This window comes from Capricornis sumatraensis, chromosome 9, assembly GCF_032405125.1.
Source record: "Capricornis sumatraensis isolate serow.1 chromosome 9, serow.2, whole genome shotgun sequence".
In the NCBI taxonomy this organism is placed as follows: domain Eukaryota; kingdom Metazoa; phylum Chordata; class Mammalia; order Artiodactyla; family Bovidae; genus Capricornis; species Capricornis sumatraensis.
In genome coordinates, this window is record NC_091077.1 from 50,611,108 (window position 1) to 50,636,894 (window position 25,787).

Sequence of the window (25,787 nt, forward strand, 5' to 3'; positions counted from 1 at the left end):
TCAGCCCTCGCCTCCCTCTCCACTCTGGAGCCTCAGTTTGTAGGCCAGTTGTGTGCATGCTCTAGACACCATCTCACTGGAGAAGCAGGAAGGGCGGTTGGCTTCCGAGGCTCTCCTCTTCTCACAGTTCCTCCCCTCATCTCCCTTGTTTCTGAGGGCAGGTCTCAATCCCAGGTCTCAGTTTGGACTACCACCCCTTCTTCTCCTTCCTCTGCATTGACCAGCAGCAGGTCTGCAGACCACCAGCACTGTCCAATTCTCCCTCCACTCAGCAGCGTTGGGAACTGCGCCTTGTACTCCTGCCTTGCCCGGCAACAACCCAGCTCTCAGGCCTGTCCCTCAGTGCCAAGCTCACCTTCCATCCATCAAGACCACTCCTGCTTTCTTTTATAATGACATAAATGTATATATATAAGAATTATATACATATATAAACTACCCCTTTAGAGATGGTTTTGGAACTAATATCAGAGGATGAAATGAGGTATGGAAAAGCCTATCTCAGATACACTTGTTAGTGAGGAGGGCTGCTTTTTGGCCCCTGGAGGCTCTGACTCTCTGGAAGAGAAGATAGAGATAGTGTGACCTCCTCTCTCCCTGTTTCCCCTCTTCCGGCTGACCTGTGATCTAAACTGCTCTTACAGTTAATGCTTTGGAATAAATAGTGTGTGTGCATGCTGCCCCGTCTCTCCCACAGGTGTCCTGGGGTGTGAGTGGGATGGGACCGTGGCCCTGCTTATATTTTGGTCTTTATGTTGGTGCTGCCAGGTCTCTTGGGCCCAGAGGTGACCTCTTGTACAGATCTGCTGCTACAGGAATAAAAGACACTCTGCCTTGCAAATAGCCACTTGTCAACAAACCCAAAGATGTTTGGTGGGGGAAGCTTATGGAAGCCATTAATTCTTGGTCTTGAGGAAATGTGGAATGACAAGTCGTTGATTGTTAGGCTGATATTTCTTACACTCTTTGAGTGACTCAGAAATGCTAGTTAAGGACATGTCTTATCCTTAGATAAGGAAAGGATAATTTGCCACGTGATGATCACAGACTAGCATCTTTTAAACCCTGCATTCCTCAGACTGACAAGTGGTGGGGGTGATGGCACCCTCAATGCAACTGTGATGAGTAAATCCTTTCTATTTTTTAAACAGATTACTGTAGTTTGGCCAGCAGTTTGACCTCAGTGGTAATATATTTAGATAATAAGATAAGCCAACCTTGCAACTAAGTACCCGACATTTACAAGCCCACTCACATTTGATGCAAGGGACCTGTGAATCTGTGGAGAGATGTAGTGATTTAAATACAGATTATTTAATTTGGATCAGCTGAGTGTATTTTATAACCAAACCATCTGGCACCTTCATTTTGCTGAGGGGAAGTTAATGTTCATTTAAGTGAAATTGAAAGAGCAATGTGGCAACATAAAAAGCTCTCTGTACTTTTTCCCTATGCTGTCTCAAAGATCCTTTGAGTTTGGGGTCTGCTTCCCACCCTCCACCTCTTGAGGGTGGGTAAGTGAAAGCAGAGGAGCAGGCTCTGTCCGCTGCAGACAGGTGTGCTTCCCTGAGCACTAGTTGTGCCTCCCATCAGTTTAAAAAAAACTTTTAGTTCACTTTCTTAATTGTATAATTATTTATTATAAATTATATACATGTACTACTGTACTAAAATATTATGTACATTATAAAACATACACAAAATAGAAATTTTAAAAAGATGAGATGAAAATAAATCTAAAGCAAAGTTCTAATATTTTTTTTTCTGCATTCCAATGGACCACATGTTCCCTCTGCTCCTATGTCCATTTTCCAGGACTGTCCAAATCCAGAGCCTTGGAGGACAGCAGGTGAGATGCAATAAGTGGTTTGCGCCACCTGGTGGTCCTGGGAAGTGGCTGCAGGCTCAGGGACCCCTGGGGGCTGACCCTTGAGGACAGCCTCTCTTGAGCCTCCATACAGTCATTCAGTGAGATGAACAGCGCTTGCTGCACATTGTGCTGGGTGCTGGGGATACTATCGTGAGAAAAGGATTGACCAGATCCCTGTCCACACGGGGCTCACAGTCTAATGGGGAGGGACATGGTCAGTCACCATTCCCATCTGGGACTCTGGAAAGGCTGGGGAGACAAGACAAAAATGACCTGGGTGAGAAAAATTGGAGGAGTGGGGAAGAGTGACTCAGGAAGCCACCTGAATGTCCTAAGTGCTCCTGGGGGACAGGATGGTAGTAGTAAGGCCCTTCTTAGGGCTATACTTCTTGGTAGGCCATACTAAAGATGCCCCAAAGCAGAACTGGAGAGGCAGAGTGAAAATGGGGCCTCTCTGGCCACCCCTGCTCCTAGGTTCCATTCACACCTGTGAATGAACAGGTGGCTGATAGAGTCAAGGAAACTGATTAGATTCTGGCCTTAGACTCTCAGCAGGTATCTTAGAATTCAGACCAGATAATAAAGGTACCAAGTGGGATCATGTGAAGGTCAGTGAGTTTATCAAGAAGTTATTCAGAATTAATTGGGGTGACATGAGATAGATGGATTTACTGCAATCATGGAGGTGGTTTCTGACTAAAAATTTAGAAGGTAAAAACTTAGGGCCCTCAGAAGGATCAAGTGAGTGTACTAAGCTAGGTCATGAAAAGGGCAATGGGTTCATTGAGAGGTCATTAGTTGAGGTCACAGAGAGGTCAGTGGGTTCACCAAGAGGTCGTTCACAATTACTTGGGGTCATAGGTCAGTGTGCTCAGAGTCAGGGAAGTGGTTTCTGAGTCAAAATTTAGAAGGTAGGTAACTTGGGCCCTCAGAAAGGTCAAATGAGGCCACGAAGCTGGATCATGAACAGGGCAATGGGTTCATTGAGAGGTCAGTCACAATTAGTTGGGGTCATAGAGAGGTCAGTGGGTTCACTGAGAGGGCATTCATAATTACTTGGGGTCATAAAGAGGTCAGTGTGCTCACTGGAGTCAGGAAAGTGGTTTCTGAGTCAAAATTTAGAAGGTAGGTAACTTGGGCCCTCAGAAAGGTCAAATGAGGACAAGAAGCTGGATCATGAACAGGGCAATGGGTTCGTTGAGAGGTCAGTCACAATTAGTTGGGGTCATAGAGAGGTCAATGGGTTCACTGAGAGGGCATTCATAATTACTTGGGGTCATAAAGAGGTCAGTGTGCTCACTGGAGTCAGGAAAGTGGTTTCTGGGTGAGATTTTAGAAGGTAGGTAACTCAGGCCCTCAGAAGGGTCAAATAAGGACATTAAACTGGGTCATGAAAAGGGCAATGGGCTCACCAAGAGGTTCATTCAGAATTAATTCTGGGTTTTCATACAGATCAAAAATCACACAGAGAGATTATTGGCTCTCAGAAAATTTTAAAGCCAATAGCCAGCACAAGGATCTGGATGAGATCATCAGATAGGGGCTGGAGAAGTCAATGATTTTCAGGTTTGTATAGCACTTAGTTCATTAATTTTCTTTGTTTCTTTGTAACAGGTCCTCCCCTACCCCCCACCATGTCCCCACATAAATACATGTCTAGTTCTTTACTTTTCTATATCATCTCCCTTTCATCCAGTTTTTGCCACTCTCTGTGTGACTCGAGAATGCAAAGCACAGGACATGTTCATCACCATCATCAAATTTGCCACTAATAGGCATTTATCACATGCCAGAAGCAATCCTGGGTGCTTTATATAATCTCTACAGCAATGCTTTGAGGTGGGTATTAGCATCACCATTTCCCAGCTGAGGCAAATGCAGCCTAGAGAAGTCACACAGCAGAGCTGGAATTTGTGAATTCAGGCCCTCTTGATCCCCAAGCAGATTCAACCCTAGGCCTCTCCATCCTTCTTGTCGGTAGGTCTCTGAACTGACCACACAAGTTCTGGGCTCATTGTGTGCACGCTCACACATCAACCACCTGAACTCTTTGGATAGCTGACTCCTTTGTGTCTGGCTGGAATCTAATGGTTCCTAGTCCTGGGTACTGACTTAGTAACATTAATCAATGAGGGAAAAGGCTCACCCTGGACTTCCATCTGCCTTCTCCATGCCTGAGATCATGTATTCTCCATCAGAGACTGCAAGTTTAGACAGGCCCTGGCTTTGAGGGGGTATAAAAAACCCCAGCACCTCCTGGCAGCTGAGGGTACCCATTATGCCATTTTCATGTCCAGACTTTGCCTGTGACGTGCCTGAGGCCCCAAGGGTCATCTTGCCTCAGCTGCTCCAGTGCCAACCTTACAACCCTTCCCTTCTCACCCACCTAGGCCCGGAAACTCTTGCCTCATTCTGCCCCCTGCAGCTCCAAGGCAGGAACTGGGCCAGCGTTCTGAGGCTGAGCTCAAAGCAGAGTAATCTGCATCAGCCCCTTGGCCAGGTTCCCCAGCAGCCACGGAGTGGTAGGGGAGAGGCGCTGGGGGACACCTAGTGAATGTTCTCAGAACAGGGAGGGGGGTTGGATCCCATTCTGAGAGTTGGAGCCAGGGAGGGTCTCTTTCCCCCCAACTGCTTCAGATGGTAAAGAATCTGCCTGCAATGCTGGAGACTAGGGTTCAATCCCTGGGTCTGGAAGATCCCCTGGAGAAGAGAATGGCTACCCACTCCAGTATTCTTGCCTGGCGAATCCCATGGACAGAGGAGCCTGGTGGGCTACAGTCCATGGGGTTGCAAAGAGACACGACTGAGTGACTAACACATTTCCTCCCAGGAACTGCTCTCTCTCCAACCTCCACACCAACATCCATCCATCTCCATCACAGGTATTCATCCTCTGTCTTCCCTCCTCACCTAGGGGCTAGGCACACACAGTCAAACATGAGTTATTTCTGATTTTATTTATAATATAAAAATGTTCAAGTGTCAACAGTCAGGTGTTTGGACATTTCAGGGGCAGAGTTCCCATTTGTTTAGGTTTTTTTTTTTTTTTAAACAATAACCTTTTTGACAAATTAGCAGTGGACCCAGTTTTGTGGGGTGGGGAGGTCAGGGCTGGAGAGGAAGTGGAAGTCATAGTGGGGTGGGGGATGGGAGTCCGGCTGTGAGAAGGAAATGGTGGTACTTTATTGCTAAAAGGGAATCAAATACACTGTTGAGTGGCTCTTCTCGGTCCCAGTGTGACCATGCATCCAATCTAAAGAATCTGAAATGCAAAGGACATGCAGGCGTAAAATAGAAAAGACGACCTGTAAACGAAGGTGCTGCAGAGGACGGAGGGGCGTCCTGGAGGCCACAGGGGAGGAGCCGACAACACTGGGGCCCTGGCAGAGCTGCCCCCTCCCCCGCAGAGGCTGTTGGGAAGACCTCTTTCTCAGAGCCCCCTTCCTTAGCAGCTGTGAGGAGCGGGGAGGCCCCCTCCCCATTCTGGTTGCTGTCGCTGGGCCTTAGTCTCCCCCTGGACTTTACCTGACCCCAACTCTAGTTCCAAGCCTAGGATCCCCACCCACAGCTAAGGGGGACCAGAACTCCAGATCTTACGAGGGGGCAAAAGCTACTCCGGACCTCACTTTCTTCCTTGGGACCCTCCTACCCTCGCCCCCAACCAGAACCCAAACACGTGGCCTCTTTTCCCTGCTTCCTCTTCACCACCCCCCACCCCTGCCCCCGCCAGCTTGGGATCCTACATTCCCCCAACCCCACAACCCACACTTCTCTCCAGGAGCTCCAGATTAGCGTACAGCAAAAGGCACCACAATATAGGTTTCTATTAAAGAGTCAAAAAATTGGCCCATCTCTTTTTTTTGTTGTTTCTTTTTTTTTTCCGAAGCTGTAAATCAGGATGTTACATATAAATAGTTTCCCTATAAAAACGTCTTTGCCGTTAGCTAGTATTATAAGACAATTTTTGCTAAAATGAAAATAAAACATTTTGTTATACCTTTTTCCTTTTATAGAAAATAAAAATATTTTTATTTCTTTTTTCCTCCTTTCTCCAGTCGGCGGTCTCTGTTCTCCTTAGAGACAGTGGGGCGGGCGAGGCGGAGGGGGCGAGGGGGCCCTAGAGGGGCCCCGAGTCCTGCTTGCCCCGTGGGAGCGGCCCGCGGCTGTGTCTGCTGCTGGCCCGCGTGCTGTGGCTGTCCAGGGAGTAGTAAGTCCTGCTGTCGGCCGCCTGGCACAGCGGCGGCGAGTCCGAGCGCAGCGCGTCGTGCGCCGCGCGCAGGCTGAGGAAAGGCGTGCTCTCGGCAGCCAGCGCCCCGTCCGCGTCGTCCCCGTCGTCGTCCGAGGCCGAGGCCGAGGCGCCTCCCGAGCCGCTGCTCAGCGACAGCGAGTCCCGCGCCGCGCGTGCGCGTTGCGCCGCCAGCCCATTGAGGCGCGAGCGGCGCCAGCGCCGAGGCCCCGCCGACGTCCTTCGGGACGCGCCGCGGGCCCGCGGCCGCGGCGGCGGCGGGGGCGCGCACTCCTGCGTGGTCTCGTACTCGTCGTCCTCCGGGATGCGGAAGGGGCTGGCGGGCAGGCTTCCCAGGCTGCCGCCCAGCGCGCAGGCCCCTCGCCGCGGCCCCGGCCCCGCTGCGGGGTAGTAGTAGCTGTCGTAGCTGCGCTGCATGTCCGCGCTGGGCCCAGGCCCTGGTCCCGGGCCGGGGGGCGCCGGTTGCCGCAGGAGCGGCTGTTGCTCCGCCAGGCGATAATTGATGGGCGCGGCGGGAGGCAGCGACACGGCGTGCGCCGAGTTGGGGGACGTGATCTCAAAAGTCGGCACCTGCGTGGCCAGCGAGTAATGGAAGTCCACGGGAGAGAGGCGCGCGGGCGTGGTCAGGGCAGACACGTACCTGCGGGGAGAGGCAGAGACGTGGGCCGGTGGCCAGGGCATGGGGCAGACCTGACGCAAAGCAGCAGTCTAACCCAGGGTCCCTCCTGCAGGAGCCATGCTGGTATTCCTCAGTGACCCTAAGCAATTTCCTTAGTTTCTCTGAGCCTCAGTTTACTTATCTGTGAATCAGGAATAAACACAGTGGTCATTCCATAGCATTGCTGGGTGATTCCTTACACATATCAGTGGTCCTTGGTTGTGGGGATGTTCAGTCACCAGTGTTCCTGAATCAGGCTTAGGCTGGGGCATTTTACGTGTACCAGTTCATCTAATACAGTAAATCTGTAAGAGGCTTCTATTAATGCCATACTACTCCTTAGGAAACAGACTCAAAAGATTTAAGTGACTTACTGAAGGTTCACACAGCCAGGAAGTGGTCAAGCTGGGATGTGAACCCAGGCCATTCAGGTATGACCTAAATCAAACCCCTTATGATTATACAGTGGAAGTGACAAACAGATTCAAGAGATTAGATCTCTTAGAGTGCCAAAGAATATGGACAGAGGTTCGTAACACTGTACAAGAAGTGGTGACCATAACCATCCCCAAGAAAAAGAAATGCAAGAAGGCAAACTGGTTATCTGAGGAGGCCTTACAAATAGCTGAGAAAAGAAGAGAAGTGAAAAGGAAACAAGAAAGGGAAAGATACACCTAACTGAAGGCAGAGTTCCAAAGAATAGCAAGGAGATATAAGAAAGCCTTCTTAAGTGAACAATGCAAAGAAATAGAGAAGAATGGGAAAGACTAGAGATCTCTTCAAGTTGAGGTATCAAGGGAACAATTTCACGCAAAGATGGGCACAATAAAGAACAGAAATGGTAAGGACCTAACAGAAGCAGAAGAGATTAAGAAGAGGTGGCAAGAATACACAGAAGAACTGTATAAAAAAGGTCTCAGTGACCTGGATAACCATGATGGTGTGATCACTCACCATTACTCAGCCAGACATCCTGGAATGTGAAGTCAAGTGGGCCTTAGGAAGCATTACTATGAACAAAACTTGCTGAGGTGATGGAATTGCAGCTGAACTATTTCAAATCCTAAAATATGATACTATTCAAGTGCTGCACTCATTATGCCAGCAAATTTGGAAAACTCAGCAGTGGCCACAGGACTGGAAAAGATCAGTTTTCATTCTAATCTCAAAGAAGGGCAAAAGCCAAAGAATATTCAAACTACTGCACAGTTGTGCTCATTTCACGTGCTAGCAAAGTAATGCTCAAAATCCTTCAAGCTAGGCTCCAACAGTAGGTGAACCGAGAATTTCCAGATATACAAGCTGGATTTACAAAAGGCAGAGGAACCAGAGATCAAATTGCCAACATTTGTTGGATCACAGAAAAAGCAAGAGAATTCCAGAAAAACTATAGTCCTGTTTTGTTGACTCTGCTAAAGCCTTTGACTGTGGATGGCAACAAACTGTGGAAAATTCTTTAAGAGATGGGAATACCAGATCATCTTACCTGCCTCCTGAGAAACCTGTATGCAGGACAAGAAGCAACAGTTAGAACCAGACATGCAACAATGGATTGGTTCCAAACTAGGAAAGGAGTACATCATGGCTGCCTATTGTCACCCTGCTTATTCAACTTATATGCAGAGTACATCATGCAAAATGCTGGGCTGGATGAATCACAAGCTGGAATCAAAATTGCTGGGAGAAATATCAGTAACCTCAGATATATAGATAATACCACCCTAATGGCAGAAAGTGAAGAGGAACTAAAGAATCTCTTGATGAAAGTGAAAGAGGAGAATGAAAAAGCTGGCTTCAGAGTCAACATTTAAAAAACTAAGACTGTGTGATCTGGTCCCATCACTTCATGGCAAATAGATGGGGAAACAATGGAAACAGCGACAGACTTTATTTTCTTAGGTTCCAAAATCACTGCAGATGGTGACTGCAGCCATGAAAAATAAAAGATGCTTGCTCCTTGGAAGAAAAGCTATGACAAACCTAGACAGAGAATTAAAAAGCAGAGACATCATTTTGCTAACAAAGGTCCATCTAGTCAAAGCTATGATTTTTCCAGTAGTCATGTATGGATGTGAGAGTTGAACCATAAAGAAGGCTGAGCACCAAAGAGTTGATGCTTTCAAACTGTGGTGCTGGAGAAGACTCTTGAGAGTCCCTTGGACAGCAAGGAGATCAAACCAGGCAATCGTAAAGGAAATCAGTCCTGAATATTCATTGGAAGGACAGATGCTGAAGCTCCAGTTTACTTTAACCATCTGATTCGAACAGCAGACTCTGAAAAAGACCCTGATGCTGGGAAAGATTGAGGGCAGGAAGAGAAGGGGGAGACAGAAGATGAGCTGGTTGGATGGCATCATCGACTCAATGGACATGAGTTTGAGGAAACTTTGGGAGATAGTGAAGGACAGGGAAGCCTGGTGTGCTGCAGGTTCATAGGGTTGCAAAGAGTTGGACACAGTTGAGTGAACAACAACAGGCAGACACCAGGACTCATACTGCCCAATTACTCATTTTAGTCCCTGCATTCAGCCACCCCTGTGACTTGGACTCCCCTTCCCTCAGGGACAATTCATCCCTTGGCTGATGGCTACAGTGGGGAAATATTCCTTTTTAAGGTGAAGCTAAAATCTGCCTCAGGGAAGTGACTGCTTCCACCTCAAGTAGCAGCTCAGCCCAGAGCACAGTTACCAAGACCACACTGAAGCATCTCTGGTTGGAGCTAAAGAGCACCAGTTCTTTCAAAAGTTTGCCCTTCCAAATACCTCCCAGTTTGGGTCCCTGGCACCAGTCCCTTTTCTTTCTCCACATTCCCCTTTCTGGGTAAACCAGCCTCTTGCCCAGCCTTTGTCTGCCTCAGGACAGGGACTCCCACCTCCTTGCATCTCTTTCAAATGGTAGAGCTGGGTATCTCACTGCTCCCTCAAGTCCCTATACTGTCTTTCTGAACCATCTGACTCCCCTGTCTTCCCTCTTCCACATTTCCACATGTACATCCATCAAGTCTTATCCAGTCCCTTTCTCCTGGATCATACCCTCCACCCCGCTCTACTCCATCCTGGGACTGGATGTTCACTCTGGTCATGCCCCAACCCCAGGATCTTTCCTTCTTCAGCCTATGCACTTCCCAGAAAAATCTTTTAAAGTCGCATCTCTGCTTTAGGACGCCCTTCCTGCTTACCCACCCAGGGCTGTCTATTTAGCCCCAGCCTGCCTGCTTACGCTCAACTCCCCTCTCCCCATACCTCGAGGCACCTCACTCACCAGCTCTGTCCTCAGTGCCTCTGCTGGAACTGCTCATGGTGTTCCCCTCGCCCAGAAGTCCCTCCCAACCTTTCTACCTCCACCCATCAAGGAATCCTATTGCTCTTGTTACTGTTGATAACCACAGCTCCACCTAGTGAGCACCAGCTTCATGTCAGGTATCAGACAAAGAGCTTTGCGCTTGATCTTAGGTAGCCTTCCTAAGAGCCACGAGACAGGTATAATATTCACTGTTCTACAGCTGAGGAAACCAAAGCACAGAGGTGATCAACGTGCCCCAAGTCACACAGGTGGTGGAACTGGGGTTGGAAAGGTTAGTATTAGAAAAACCTAGTTGCTTCTCAGAGCCTGTGGTCAGACTGGCTTTCTCTGACCTAGTGGGGTGTTCTATGTTTAGCATTTTTCATGGGCAGCTGGGAGCTTCAGTGGTTTGTGCCCGTGGCTGGCATGGAGTAGGCTGAGTTGAGCCTTCTCCACCCTAGCCTGGAGTTCCTTGTGAAAATGGAAGTGTTAGTCACTCAAACATTGTATCTGACTCTTTGCGACCCCGTGGACTTTAGCCCTCCAGGTTTCTCTGTCCATGGAATTCTCCAGGCAAGAATACTAGAGCAGGTAGCCATTCCCTTCTCCAGGGGATCTCTCCTACCCAGGGATCAAACCCAGGTTGTCTGCGTTGCAGGCAGATTCTCTACCATCTGAGGAGTTCCTAGTACCATGCCCCTTTTTTGCTCTCCTCCCAGAGATCCTACTTGCCAAGGGGCCACGTAAGGGCTGAGCAAGAGGCAGCCTGGCCCCTGTGACTCCTGCCTGTGAGTCAGGGAAGAAGGGGATTTCCTGGTTCTCACTGCACTCATTGCTTGGGAACCCAATGGCATCTTGATCCATGGGGGCCTAGTCGCTGATGCTTCCAGGGCCTCAGGAATTCTTGGCTCATTCCCATCCTGCACTGATCAGTTTCCTCACAGACAGCCTCTCTTTCCACTCTCTCATCTGTTTGATCTTGGTATTTGTTTCTCCTGGGACATGGGGCCTCTAGGTGACACCAGCGTAGGGCGACCATATGTTCTGGTTTGTCCAGGACAGCCCCTGTTTGTTCCTGATGTTCCAGTGTGATTATTAATAACATTCTCTTCTCCTCTGAAAAGTGTCCTAGTAGGACAATTAAATTAAATAGTCTTAACACACCAGGATCTACTGGCTGGAGTCCCAGCCTATCATTAACATGTTAATGACCCTGAGCAGAACATTGAACTTTTCGGGGACCTTGCTTGCCCATCTGAAAATGGCTCTTTGGAATGTTTCTGAGGTGACCACAGGATCGGCCCCAGGTCAGTGGTGCCAGCTCCCGGGCTGAGGTGGGCGCAGGTCATGGGGACTGACCTCTCACTGTGTGGGGAGTCGTGCAGGGAGTCTATGGAGTCGTGGTAAGGTGGCACGGCAGCCCTGCGCCGCTCCTCCAGGCTGTAGGCTGCTGCCCGCCGTGCCCGGGCCTCCACACATGCGGGGCTGTTGCACTTGCTGGTGCCCACTGACGACAGCACGATGCCCGACTGGGAGTCAGAGGTCAGGCTCTCAGAACGGTCCAGGCTCCATGTGTGGCTCTCATGCCTGGAGAAGCCAGGTGGGAGTGACATGAGGGGACAGGAAGGGGTAGGGCAGCCCAGCACGTGTGGTCCCAGGCCCACCCCCACCCTGGCTCTTCACTCCTTCTCAGTCTCCCTCAGCTCACTGGCCCCCACTCTGGGCTGATGTGTGATGTCATGAATGCTAAATCCCAATCTAGGGAGGAGGCAAGCTGACGGCCTGTGGGTGGGTGGGCTGTGGTGCACACAGCCCTCTTCCTTTCCTCCCTGCAGCAACCTCTCCTCGGTCTCCTTGGCTGTGCCCCCTCCACTCCCGTGGTCCCGGGATACCTGCTGCAAGCACCCAGCCCCAGTGGCCAATATACAGGGACCCCACTCCCCAGGGAAGAACGGGGTCAACCATGTTCTTTTTAGAGCTGTATGACTTTGTGCTTGTGTAGACAGGCCTGCCTACCTCTGGAGAAGAGGCTAAGGTGGATTAGGTTCACGTGGAAACCCCAGGAGAGGACACTGAATAGCTGTGGGTACTTGAGGGACCAGGCAGTTTTTGCCAGAGGAAGTAGTGCTAACGATGTCCAAACAGAACTGAATGTTAGGTGGGAGCACAGTGACACTGTTGCTCCTCTGGGGCTGATTTAAACTAGAAAAGGGAATCCTGTTTCTTGACCTGGATGGACGTTTGGTGGTGGGTTCTGGTTTGAAGCCCCCCCACCTCCATCCTCTGGCTCACTAGGACCCTTAATACAGAGCCCAGCCTGGCTGGGGAGTTTTGTGTGTGTCTCCAGGAAGGTGTGTGATGCGTATGTGCAAGCCCTGTGGGTATGCACACAGGAGTCTGCAAGGATCTGTGGGCCTGGGTGGTGCCCACCTGTGGCTGGAGGTGGGCGTGGCTGTGGAGCAGTGGTGAGAAGGAGAACAGGAGTGGCTCCCGGAGAAAGTGGTCTCCGTTTCCCTCCGGATGACGTGGTCTGTGGCGGGTACATTCTTGGAGATATACTGCAACAGAGAGTTTGAGGGGGGCAGTTAGCGACAGATGACCAAGTTGGCCCTCCTTCCTGGTGGGCTCGGGGAAATGAGACAGTAAGCTTCAGGTGGTGGGGGGGATGGTCCACTGGATATGTGACTCGGTTTTAGGGCAGCAGTGGCTCCTGGAAGTCCAGCCCCTGACCTCCCTTGAGGAAGTGGGCCAAGTGAGGCTAAATCATCCTGGGAAGGCGAGGCCAGGGTCACAGGGAAGGCTGAGGCCAGGATGGGCCACTGCCTCCCTGGCCCATTCTTGCAGGGGGCATGAGAAGGCCGGCTCTACTGCGAGGGGTCAGAGTGGGGCCAGGGATCACCACTCACGTCTGCCATCTGGATCTCCTCAGGGTCCAGTCGGGGGTGGCTAGGCCCGTTGGCCAAGCTCCGGTTCTGGTGGGCAGGGCACATGTTCTGTCGGAGGTGGTTATGCATCTGCTTCCGTTGTTTCCTGCAGGAGAAGGTGCATTAGCCTGGCACCCCCATACCCCACGACACACACAAAGCATGAACTCCCCTAGCTGTCACCCCAGGGAACTGGGCTACCTGTGCCCTGGACTGCCATGGCATCTCCTGCTACTGCTGCCAGGACTGCTTCAATCAACCCCTACATCATCGCTACCAGCCTGCATTCAGCAGTACCTGAGTGTAGTGGTAATGAGCTTTGGCTCTGCTGAGACAGCAGAACTCTACTTTCTAGCTATGTAACTCTGGGCAAGTTACTTAAAGTCTCCATGCTTCACTTTCCTTATCTGTAAAATGGACTGATCATCTATCCATTTCAAAGACCACTGAGTATGAAGAGCAGATAAGATAATCAATACGGTGCTGAGCCACTTGTTCATTCATTCATTTATTTGGTATTGATTGGGTTTTTACTATGTGCCAGAACTCGCCTGCCAATGGAGTAGACGCAGGTTTGATCCCTGGATCGGGAAGATCCCCTGGAGGAAGAAATGGCATTCCACTCCAGTATTCTTGCCCTGGAAATCCCAAGGACAGAGGAGCCTGGCAGGCTGCAGTCCATGGGGTCGCAAGGAGTCAGATGTGATTTAGTGACTGAACAAAGCAAAGATGCAGTTTTGGAGCAGAGGAGACAGATATAGTTTCTGCCCTCATGGAGCTTGCAGGCCAGTAGGAGAGGCAGATGAAAAACACATCATCTGGCTCTCCTAATAATAATAAAAATAAATTAAAAATAATAAATAATAAAAATAAATAAACAAGTACTTTCAGCAAAGTGCTATGAAGAAAATAAAACAGGATGCTGTGGTCAGGGAAACAAGACCTGTGGGGCCTCTTTCCTTTGGCACATGTTCAGAGGTCAGTACATCTGTTTTGTAATCGACAAGTCTAATCATGTCACTCCCCTGCTACAAACCCTTCACGGGTCTTCAGCATTCTGTCCCTCTCCCTAGCACTCTCTCTCCACACCCCCACTCACTGCATCCTTGGAGGGCTTGTTTCTGATCCGACACTGTGCCTCTCTGGCCTCTGGGCCTTTGCATCTAATTGCAGCACATTCCGTGCTCCTTCACCTGCTAACTTCTGCTCGACTCGGGCCCAGCTAAAATGCACCTTTTTTCAGGGAAATCCTTCCTGCCCTCCAGCTCAGGTTAGGCACCCCCGAAATATATCCCGTGATCCCACACCTCTTGCTTAGAGCCCTGGCCATTTGCCTGTTGCAGGGGTCGGTATCTGTTCAGCAGGCGTTGAATTAAAGTTTGTTGAAATGAGTAAATGTAGTATAGGTTAGAACATGGTGCGTGCTTCCCCGCCCCAGTTTTGGGCCTCGGTTTTCCTATGTGGGCCGAGTCTCCTCTCTGGACTCCCTGGGCCCTAAATCTCAAGGTTGGCAAGGCCTTTGATCTCATATATAGGGGCAGCAGTAACCAAGACCCCAGGGCTCAGCCCCCAAATGGTGGTCATGCCCAGATTCCTGCTTTCTAGATAAGAACAGATGTGACAATCCTCTCTCTGCACTACATCACTTTACAACCTGCATTGGCTTCCTACCATCTGTAGGATAAACCCAGGCTCCCTAGCTTGACATTCAAGGCCCTATGGTGCCATGCAGGCTCCAGCTGTTTTTTTAGACTCATGCACCTTGTTTTCTTGACTCCCGCCCTTTGGTCCAACTAGCCTGGGCTGCTCAAACTCCATGAACACAGTCAATACTCCCTGGCATTTTTCTTTTAGCTTGCTTTGTTTTGCTGGAATTGTCCAGCCCCATTTCTGCCCCTTGCACCAAGGTTCTGACGTCACCTTTCCTCTACTCAGGGATGCCCCAACCCCACCTTCTCTGTGTTGGAAGGTGTCTTGCCTGGACTGCTCCTAGGTGGGGCCAGGCAACTCCTTTTGAGCTCTCTTTTTTTCCCTGAGAAGGGGCCTCCCTCTCTGTGCTTCCCCACCCCCAACACTGCCCCAGTGTCTGCCTACTTGACAGGGCAGATGTTCCCGGCAGGATGCTCTGAGGTACAATATAAGGATCATGCCCATTTTACAGATGAGGACTCAGAGAGGTTCATCAATTTCCATAGGGTTACAGGAAATGGCAGAGTTGGATTTGAACCTAGATCTGTCTTCTTTCGATGCCTGTGCTTATGACCACTCTTGTTCAGTCTTCTGGGGTCTGTCTCTCCCGCCTCTGCTCCTGCTTCTTGGCCTGGCCCTTTGGCCCCACACCAGCTGCAGAAGCCCCTAAGGGGCAGAGGGGAAGAGCAAGGGGGAGGCCAGGCCAGGCATGGTGGAGAAGAGAGCCTGTCCCCACAGAAGCAGCCCCCAGTTGGCCTGAATGCCAACAACTCACTTGGTCTTGCAGTAGGCGACTACGCAGACGATGCCCACCACCAGCAGAGCCACGCAAATGCCGGTGATGGTCAGGACCCTCTTCTGGTACAGCTCCTCAGCTTCTGCAGGGGTAGAGGGTGTGAGGGGAAAGGCAGGCAGCAGACCCACAGAGGCAGGGGTGCAGACCCTCCCCTACCCCTCGAACCTTGGGCTTCCATCCGTCTCTTCCCTCCCTAGCCAGTTCCCTCCCTCCTGCTCTCCCGAACTCCACCCACCCATGGATCTGGTCACAAGTGACTACCCCTGAGTTCACTTTCCCAAACCCTGAGCTGTACCCGATGAGTGGGAAATGCAGGGGGATGGAGGAGGTGGGATGAAGGTGAAGGTCCCGAGGCCATAGGGGAGGGCAACCCACTATGGCCTGGTGGCTGCCAAGAGCCTTGATAGGCTGGGGAAAACTAGTCTTCACAGCGGTGAACATGCAGGCCCTGGGCAGAGGCCTGGCCACTTTGGCTTCCTGAGGAAGGTGGAAAGTGGCTTGTTCAGGGCTAGAGAACAAGCTTGTTCTTGCGCTTGTTCTTGTTCTAGACACCAGGTCCAGAGCCTAGCCTTAGGAGGGGTGTCAGGATCAGGGCCAGAGTGGGCCAGGCCCGCAGAGGTGGGCATGGGGAAAAAGGCTTTGGTTTATCCCTACAGCCTGGTCAGAGTTGGGGCCCTGGCCCACTCTGGCCCCCCGTCTCTGCCTCTGGGGAGCCCACAAGTGACAGCACAGCTCCCTAGGACAACCGTGTGCCTAGGAGTGACCTCTACCCTTCTGAAGGAGCTGAGCTAGGCTGGGCCTCAGAGCCTTAAAAAAGATTCGACCATCCCCTCTACCCCCACTTTTTGGTGGGGCAGCCCCTACCCTTCTAGAACAGAGAAAGCTTGGAGGAAGAGAAGGAACAAGGGGCTAGCACACAACACGGTCACCCTCACTCCCACTTGCACCTGCTGACCGGCCCTTCCACGCTGCTCTCTCCCAGCAGGACTGGGATAAGTGGGGACCGGATCCAACACCTTGGTGGAACCCTGGGCAATGTGCCCAGGCCCCCAGGCTTGCAGTGCCTCCTGTGGCAAAGGTACACCCAGCAGCACAGACCGGGTACAGACGCCCAGACACACACACCTGGAAGACTACGCCTGGCTGACACACAGACCCTTAACAGGGATACAGGGATACACTCACACACATCCACCATGCATGTGATCAGGCCCATGGACACACAGTCATGTGGAGTCGTAAAACAAACAGCCCTTTACCCAGGACCCCCACCGCTGGGCTCTGAGGTCCCCGGCCCGCCTGTGGCCCTCCTCCCCAGGGTGGGCTCTGAGGTCCTCGGCCCGCCTGTGGCTCTCCTCCCCGGCCACCACTCAGTCCTGCAGTCAGGCCTCTGTCTCCGTCACTCCTTTGAGGCCACTCTGGTCATGGCCACTGACAACCCCCTGCTGCCAAGCCTCTGGTCCATCCATGTCCCGCTTAGCGGACGCCCCCAGCTGGGCTCGCTTCCCCAGCTGGCCTTCTCGCCTGGACTTCCTCCTCCTGCACTGGCTCATCTCTGTCTCAGTTGCTGCTCCCCGCTCTTCCATGTGGGCTTCAGGGTAGAAAGGCCCAGAGCTCTCAGGCGTCTTCCTCTCCCTACCTGCCCTCTCTCCCTCCATCAACTCACTCAGACTCAGACTGGAAATACCATCTGTATGCTGCTGAAGCTCACATTTCTCTCTTGTAGCAACTCCCCCCGCCAGCTCCAGATTCCTACAGCCAAGGGCCACGGCCAAGCAGGTGCACCGACCCTCTCTGCCCACCCTGCCACCTGCCTCTGCCCTTCCCATCTCCAAGGTGGCAGCACCACTTTTCCTGCTGTACAGGCTCCAAGCCTCAGAATCGTTCGTTCCTGATCTTCCCACCCACTCTGGTATCTGATCCATCAGCAGGTCCTCTCAGCTCTACCTCCCAAGTAGATCCCAGATCTGACCACTTCTTACCTCTTCTGGGGCTTCCAGCTTTGTCCAAGATGATGCCATCTTCCCCTGGACAGCTGTCCACCTTCTGACTGGATTCTCTGCTTCTATTCCTCCACATTCTGTCCCCTCACCCAGTCTATTCTCTGCCCCAAAGCCACATTGATTTCCAATCATAAAGTAGATCATTTTACTCCTCATAAAGATTATAAAGCAGATCATTTTAAGGATGCTTAAAAACCCACACTGGCATCCCCGTGCAATTCAAATACAACCTAAAAGCCTTACCGTGGCCCACAAGACCCAGAGTCACCCAGTCCCTTCCTTTAGATCCCATCTGTGGTCCTCTCCCCCATATCTGCTGTATTTCAGAGTCACTGGCAGTCCTGCCCACCGAACAAGGCAGGCCCATCCATGTCATCCCTAACTTGCTGTGTCCCCACCATAAACACTCCACCCCCACCTACTGTTTGCAGGGCTGGCTACTTTCTGTCAATTTTTAGCCCAAACGTCACCTCACTGGACAAGCCTTCTCTGATCACTTAGTTAGAGTCAGTCCCCACTCTGACTAGGTACTGTCCCATTCCCTTTTATTGGGCTGGCCAAAAAGTTCATTTGGGTTTTTCTATTACATCTTATGGAAAAATCCGAACAACCTTTTTGGCCAACCCAATATTTTCTGTATAGTGCTTACCACCACCTGATTTCTTTCTTGTTTGCTTGTTCTGCCAGGAGGGCAGCAACTCTGCATGCTAGATCCCCAGGGTCTGGCCATCTCTGGGGCTCAGGAGATGTTTTTGAGTCAGTGAGTGAATGAATATACAGACCACCTTTACAGACAGCCACATTACAGATGCTCACACTTGCCTCCACACCCACTGCTCATGCTCAACTCTTAACAACAAAGATTGCACCCACTGCACCCCTCCGTGTGCTCACACCCTGCACTGAGAGACCCAACAAGGTGTAAACACGTCAGCCCCCCCATAACAACACAGACACACACACCTACAGGTTCACCCCTGTGTCCCCTGGCAGGATCACACGGACACCACAGACTTGACCCCTCTCCTCCCCACCCCATCACAGCAGATAGACAGACAGACATACGCTTACACATAGACTTTCAGCTCCATCTTCTGAGAATAGCTGATGGTGGTTAGGTGGCAGGGGAACTAGGGCCTCCCCCAACCTGCCACATGAACAGCTTTTTCATAACTGCCAGCTCCACACACATCTGAGGTCTGACTGCATCGAAGCCTCAACCCCTCTTGAGCTCCTGCTTCTCTTCAGCTATATAACATGTGTGGACCAGGGTGGAGGCTCCCAGCACAAAGCCAGAGAGCTGGAAAGATGGACCTCAGAGTCCCTTCCTGCCCAGGGCATCTTCCAGGGGCCAGAGGACAGTCACAGGAGGGACGTAAGGTTCTGAGCTGGGAGGCAGGAGGTACCAGCCCACCCTAGACCCTTGCCGGTGCTGCCCATAGACAAACACATGTGCCCTCGTGGAGAGAGATCATGATAGGAGTAACAGCCTCAAGCAGATGGCAAAGCCTGGCAGACAAACATGAGGCAGGGGGCAGAGACAAATAGGTGTTATCAGCTGCCAGCCCGGTGCAGAATGAAAAGCAGTGGAAATGAAAATGGGAAAAGGAAGGAGGATTAAAGTCAAATTGAAAGGGCTGCCTCTCTGCACAGTCTCTGAAGCAAGATTCCGTGGCTTCTGGACACCCACTCTTCAAGGGACCTGGCTTTTTGGCCCACCCACTGGGGCACATACAGCTCACGGGGCCTGTTCCCCTGAGTACCATGGTGATCAGCCCCAGGCAAGGGGGCGCTGCTGTACACTGGGCACAGTCTGAACCCCAGGGCACCCTGCCGTCCATAAGCTTGTCTCGTCTCCCCCACATCAGCGTAGTTTACTATAGGACATCCTGGCAGGGACGGGGGGATTTCTGATATCCTCCCTTTTCCATTTTGGGGGAAAGGAAACTCAACATCCAGCACACATGGTGTCAGAGGCTGAGGAGAGGGGCTATGTGGATGGTGCTGACCCATACATAGAGGCTCCATACCCTTTAGTTCAAATCCAAGGTGCTCTGGCAGTGCGGGAGAGAGGAGGGTCAGAGGGGGAAGGGATGAAGGGAGAGATACAGACAGAAATGGGGGAAGGGCGGGAGAGAGAGAGAGAAACGTTGGTCAGGATTCTTCGGATACCAGCAGCAGCCTGTGAGGTGAAGGCAGGTTAGTGGGGTCCCCTCCCGGCCTCCTGAGCCCCTTCCCTGGCAGCCAGCCCCCAGGAGCCTTTGCTGGGGGGTAGGGAGAAGGGTTAGGCTCAGCAGGAAGGGCGGGTTCTTTAGAGATGAGCTGTGGGGTTAGTACCTGGTGGGGAGGGGCAGAAGTCAGTTGGCAGATGTCCCCGGGGAGGAAAGTGAGTCGGGGGCAGGGGTCCGAGGCATCCCCATACTCCCCTTCCCAGCTTCAGCACCAGCCCCTCCTGGAGACAGCCTGCTCTGCTTGAGCTCATTCACGGGGCCCTTTTTTCTGTTCAGAACGAGTGGGTACTCATACTGGCCCCTTGTCCCTGTCCTGTCCCCTCGGGCCTCACTGGCCTGCCCACCTACTAGGAGCCTGGCATAGAGGCTCAGAGTCTGTGGGGAGCAGGAGTGTGGAGGGGAGCAGGTCACTTCTCCACCTGACACCCCCAACATCCTAGAAACTTGCAGGGGTGAGGCCTTGGGGTGTCAGCCTACTTTCACTAGTTAGGAAAGCAAACTTCAACTTGGAGAAAGAGACAAGTGTGCCACCTGTAGAACATCTGTGCCCCCTGCACGGCAGCCAGTTGTGCTCTTTGAAGTGGGGTCATGTTGTGAATGTGCAATTTCACGGCCCTTCAAGGTAGATGCCCAGGATATCGAAGGCTCGGATAAGAGGGCCCGCCCAGGAATTAGCTCTGGCACTGACCTGCTGTGCGACCCCAGAGTTCCCTGCCTGTCTGGCTCTCAGTCTCTCATCTGTTGAGTGGGGATCAGGCCTGGCTATGGGATCCCTGGAAGGTCTGCAAACCCCTCTGTGCTTCAGAATCATCCAGGCCAATGGAACCGGGCTCTGGGGTAGGAGCCCAGAAATCTCCCCAGTGTTTTTGAAAAGTGCACCTAGCATTCTAAGCTAGCAGCTGGCTTCTGAGTGTGGGCTTCGAGTCTCTGTTTTGTCCCCAGTTTTGCTGTGTGCATGTGGGCAAGTCATAGTCTTTTCCTCATGTGTCAAAGGTACCTGTAGCCAGGGAGAGGAAGAGGGCAAGGTGGTGGGCCAGGGCCCTCTCCATGGCCTCCCCATGTGCAGAGCAAGCTCCTCCAGAGCCCAGGAGGAGGTGGAGTTGTGTTCTGAGGTTCTCATCTCCTGTGGAGGGAGGGGAGCATGGGCACGTGTGTCCAGCGCTGGATTTCTCCTTTGCTCCATGACAGGGAGTCCAGGGGGCTCTGCCATTGGAAAAGGGCAGGCGAGCAGGACGGCTTTGACTGAAAGAGCCTTGAGGAAGATTCTGGGGCTCTGGCCCCCCAATTCCATTCAGCGACCACACCCTCGAAGCATGATCCCCAGCTCTTCCAAACATGAACACTCCTGGGGACTCCTGTTAAATCTGACGTTGAGGGTGATCTCTTTGTGGTCTTACATGTACTGCTGGGAGGTAGGAGTTCTTAACAGAGCAAGTCCTCTCCTTTCCTGGGACCTCCCTGGGCTGGCCAGCTGTGCTAAGCAAGCAGCACAAACTTGACAGACTCAAGGGATCCTCAGGGGCAGCTCTCACTGAGCGGCTAGGCCTGTAGCCCCAGGGACCCTCCAGGCAGCTCGAGAGAGCTCACAGCATTTGGAGATGCACCCAGGCTCCCTGGAGAGAAGAGCCCGCTTGGCCACAGAGCCCCAGAGGCTGAGAGAACTATGGTTCACAGAGCTGGTTTGGGCTCTACTTGTGGTGGTGTTTGTATTAGATGAGGCAGCTGGGGGCCAGTGGTGCTAGGACACTTTCCCAAGGTCACACAGCAAATTTGGAGGCAGAAAGGAGGCTAGAGGCCAGGTCTGTGATCTCTTGGGCCTAAGCCATGGCTATTCCTGCCCATTGAGTCCCTCGGCAGGCCTGACTGGCTAGTCCTCAGGACAACGACCACCTGGAGAAGTGGGCAGGGCTCCCAAAGTCATTTAAGAGTTTTCTCCTGCATCACTCCTCTGGGAACCAAGCAGTACAGCAGCAGCTTTGGGGGCTCCTGACTGGCCTTCCCTTTGAGCCAAAGGCCAGTGCTGTCTTGGATCGCCAGTGGTACTTGGCTGGCCACTAGAAGGCAGCCCTGCTTCCCTTGCCCCACGGGTGGATTCTGAGAGGCCTGCAGCTATGTCAGCCCCAGCAAAACAAAAACCAAACAAAAAACCAAACAGTCTTCTGCTCATCATATTCACTGATTGCCACTCAGCCAGCATAGAGTGACACCACCAAGTCACAGACAGGTCCTACTGGACAGAAATTTGCATACTGACCAGTAACCATGGTCACCTGCTGCTGAACTCCCAGCAGGGCCGGCTGATCAGACAACAGGCAAAGTTTCCATCCTGGACAGGCCCTGAGACACACAGCCTCAGGCTCCTGGATGAGGAGGTCCTGATGTGGACCCTAGAGCATGTGCTCATGTGCTCATGTGTGTGTGCCTGTGTGAGCAGGTGTCAGCACATGTGTGTGTTGGCGTGTGAGCGCAGGCATGTGCTCGTGTGTTTGTGAGTGTGTGTGCAGATTTGTGCTCTTGTATGTGAGGGGTATCCAGGTGCACAAGTTTTGATTCTTCGGAAGTGGAGGGGCTGTCAGGGGAAGAAGGGGAAGTTACTGTGGCTGCAGGTCTAGAGGCTGTCTGGACAGAGGGGGAAGGCCAGACACTTTGCTCAGGATGTGCTGAGAGTCAGCCTCTGGGGGGGGGCCTCACCTTCAGGCCAGCAGTAGCTGGGAGAAGAGCTTAGCTTTGCTCAAGCAACAACTGCAGGTCCTCGACTAAGCCTATCATGTGTCTCCCTTTGTTTCATCCTCCCAGCAACCCTAAGGGCATAGATGTCATTATCCCCATTTTACAGGTGAGAAAATCAGAGAGGTTAAATGAGGCCCCCAGAATAGTAAGCTTAGCTGCTGGCAATATTATTCAGGTCCCTCTGAATCCAAGCCTGAACACTTAAGTTAGCATTTTACACTCCCTTCTCAATAATTATCTGATAGAGCAGTGCATGAAGTGCTCCGTGCAAAGTGCTTCAAGAGTATAAATCCTTTACCAAAAGGTGCCAGCAAGAATCCCAATAACACCAGGCAGAAAGGCTGCATTTCCAGAGTCTTTCCTGGGCTCCTGGAGCCCAGCTGACCCTCCCAGGAGATCTGAGCTGAAAGCTGAAGACGCCCAGCTGGCAGGGAAGCTTGGATGGTGGCCGAGTTCTGGAGGCTCCACTGCTCTGATTCAGGATGCACTGGGACTCCCTGTCCAGAACAGTCCTGTAAGCTAGGGAGGCTCTGGGCTGAAGCGGGAGAAGGAAAAGGCCCTCCACTGTCTCTCTCCTGGTCCTCAGCCCTGCCTGGCTGCTCTACCCTCCTGACTTGCAGTCCTCCAACAGGGCTGATCCGACTCTGCAGTTGGTTCTGGAGCCTGGGCTCAGGAGAATTCTGTTGGGCCGCGTGCCCACAGGTTCAGTTCCTATCCCCATGACCTTCCTCCCTGGCCTCCAATGGGAGGGGCCTGGGGAGAGAGCTGCCCCCAACACTGTATTAAGATAGTTGATCACCTGGGCTGACCAGCCCCCACCTCCCTGGCACCTCCACTCTCCTCTTCAAATCTTGGCTTCCAGGTTGCTGTTGGGGGGAACATCTAGCCTTTCGTGCTATGGTCTGAGAAGGGTGAGGAGGCTCCTTTCTCTATCCTGAGCCCCAAATCCCTTTTTTCTGAGGGCTGCCTCAGTGGCCCCGTGGGTCCTGCCCTCAGCCCCTTCATGCCAGGCACCATCAATCCAGTTTGAATTCCTCAGGGGATCCATCTGTCCTCCCTGGAGAGGAGGAGGTGGGTGGCAGGTTGATCAGGGGCCTAGGGTGTTCTGGAGGATAGGGGCCACGGACTGTTGGGTCCCAGAGAGAGTCCACGGCCAGTCTGTGGCTTTCTGCTCTGCTCCACCGCCACCTGACAGCGCTTGAAGGAACTGCTCCCAGCCCCAGATAAAACCTGCCACAGTCATGGCCTCATCCCCCAGCCCCAGGGCTCACACTATTCTCAACACACTGCAAACCAGAAAGTTCCACCTTCAGAAGTGGAAGAGAGGAAGGGAATGAAGTCTTGGTGGGGTCTCAGACCAGAGATGACCTGGAGAGAGTCGCCAGTTACCCCTCCATTCCTTATTCCCTCTATGTTTTAACAGTCTTTGTTGTTTAGTTGCTACGTCATGTCCAGCTCTTTGCGACCCCATGGACTGTAGCCTGCCAGGCTCCTCTGTCCTTGAGATTACCCAGGCAACAATACTGGAGAGGGTTGCCATTTCCTTCTCCAGTGGATCTTCCCGACCCAGGGATTGAGCCCAAGTCTCCTGCATTACAGGGGGATTCTTTACTGCTAAGCCACTAGGGAAGCCCATGTTGAGCAACAAACAATAACCTCCTCCTCCATCAACATTTAGCCGCATAGAGGTCTCTAGTCTCCATGGAAACCACTGCCCTGGGGCCTGTATTCCCTCAATCCTCCTTCCCCATTCTCCCCCATCTCCCCAAATCAAACCAAAACAAACTCTGGCCAGATCCCAGATCCAAAGGCAGGCTTTCTGAGAACTTGTTTCTCTCTCGAACACACAAGCACACACTCACTGCCTAGCCCTGCGCCCCCCAGCCCCCCAACAGCCTGACATCCTCAAACAGGCTCTCAGAGGCAGGTGAGGGCTCTGCAAATGCTTCTTCCCATCCTGGCCAGGCTGCCTGACCCCTGGTGAGGAAGAGACCTGAGCCTGGCTCTGCCCAGCTGCAAAGAGAATCCAGTGTGACTGTGTCCAAGCAGAGGAGGCAGGCACTGTATCAGTCTCCTCTGCATGAAACTGAGTAGGGATCTGTAGGTCCTTCCCCAGGAATGATCCCCCAGTTACCCCTGCCTCTTGTTTGTAGAAAGGCTTTAGCCTCCCAGGCCTTTCTTATCGAGTTCCAAAGAGCACATTTAATCAGAGAAGTGAGAAAGTGCAGAAACCAAGGAAAACAATCAAACAAAACAAAATAATACAAGTTTAGCCATAAAACAAAGTCTGGGACCTCTGGTATACCCTTGAGTTGTTTTTCAGATACTAAAACCCCCAGCAGGTGATGACCACCCCTACGCAGGCCCCAGGCTGAGTGGAGCCAGAAGGTTGATGACTGAGATTCCTGAAGCATCACCCTGTTCCCTCACCACCAGCCAGTCAGACACTGAGCACGAGCTGAACACATACCTCATGACCCCATCCGCCCACAGTCTTTCAAATCCCTTCCCTGGAGTTGCTCATGTCCTCTGCTTGTTGCCTTTGCAATAGCGCTATTCTTTGTTTCCCCTCAACCTGGTTTGGTAGGTTAGCTTTGCTGCATGTTGGGCGAGCAGACCCAAGTTTGGTTCGGTAAGACGCACAGGTGTCTGATGAGGACTGAGAGGACACCCCCACGTCCCCCTCCCCCAATCTCTGAAAGCAAGGCCCCCATCCTTCCCACGGGGTGGGGGGTGGGGGTGGGGAAGAACTGTCAGTTAGCAGGGAAGGAAAGAAATAGAAGAAAGAGACATACTGGAGAAGTTGACCATTGCGAACTGCTGACACCTGTCCCCGGTGTATCCCACAGGACACCTACCAAAAGAAAGAAAACCAGAAAGAGAGAGCCAGGATAGCAAGACACAGGCGTTGCAACACCCCGGCACAGGCTCCTGCCAATGCCAGTTGGGTTCCTTGCCACTGTTAACCATTTGTACCAGCCTCACCACTCTGCCCCTTACCTGCAGCCCTGAACTTTAAACCCAAGGATTAGGCCAAAAATGAAAAAGCAAAACAAAAGAACTAACAAACCAAAAATACAAAAAGGAAACCAAAAACAGCCAAAGATCAAAACAACCAGCACCCCTGGCCCTATATCCTACAACGGGGGGGAGTGGGGGGGACTGCACCCAGAAGCTTTCTAAGGAGCAGGGACTTGTGTTTGTATCTTCAAACATACTTTGCTTAGGATCTGGCATGTACAATCGCAAAGGCAGTTTCTCCAAACATCTCTGTCCGAAGAATCCGTTTGGACATCTGGAGAAGGAAAAGGGGAAAAATCACAGAACAAACTGGCATCATCCGCGAGGCTTAGGTTAG

General features: G+C 52.0%; 1 protein-coding gene across 5 annotated transcripts in view; it reads right to left on the reverse strand.

The window, feature by feature from the left end:
• Positions 1-5,987: 5,987 nt before the first annotated feature.
• NRG2 (neuregulin 2) overlaps positions 5,988-25,787 on the reverse strand; it is a 195,426-nt gene continuing 175,626 nt past the window's right edge. The window contains exons 5-11 of one of the 5 annotated variants that reach the window (XM_068980674.1): positions 25,225-25,283; positions 19,499-19,522; positions 15,445-15,547; positions 12,963-13,086; positions 12,487-12,614; positions 11,416-11,643; positions 5,988-6,756 (exon numbers count right to left, since the gene is read on the reverse strand). In XM_068980674.1, coding sequence (XP_068836775.1) covers positions 5,988-6,756; positions 11,416-11,643; positions 12,487-12,614; positions 12,963-13,086; positions 15,445-15,547; positions 19,499-19,522; positions 25,225-25,283 — 1,435 coding nt within the window. Of the gene's footprint in view, positions 6,757-11,415; positions 11,644-12,486; positions 12,615-12,962; positions 13,087-15,444; positions 15,548-19,498; positions 19,523-25,224; positions 25,284-25,647; positions 25,725-25,787 lie in introns of all 5 variants that reach the window. The other 4 variants (XM_068980673.1, XM_068980677.1, XM_068980675.1 and 1 more) reach the window with 4 other exon arrangements.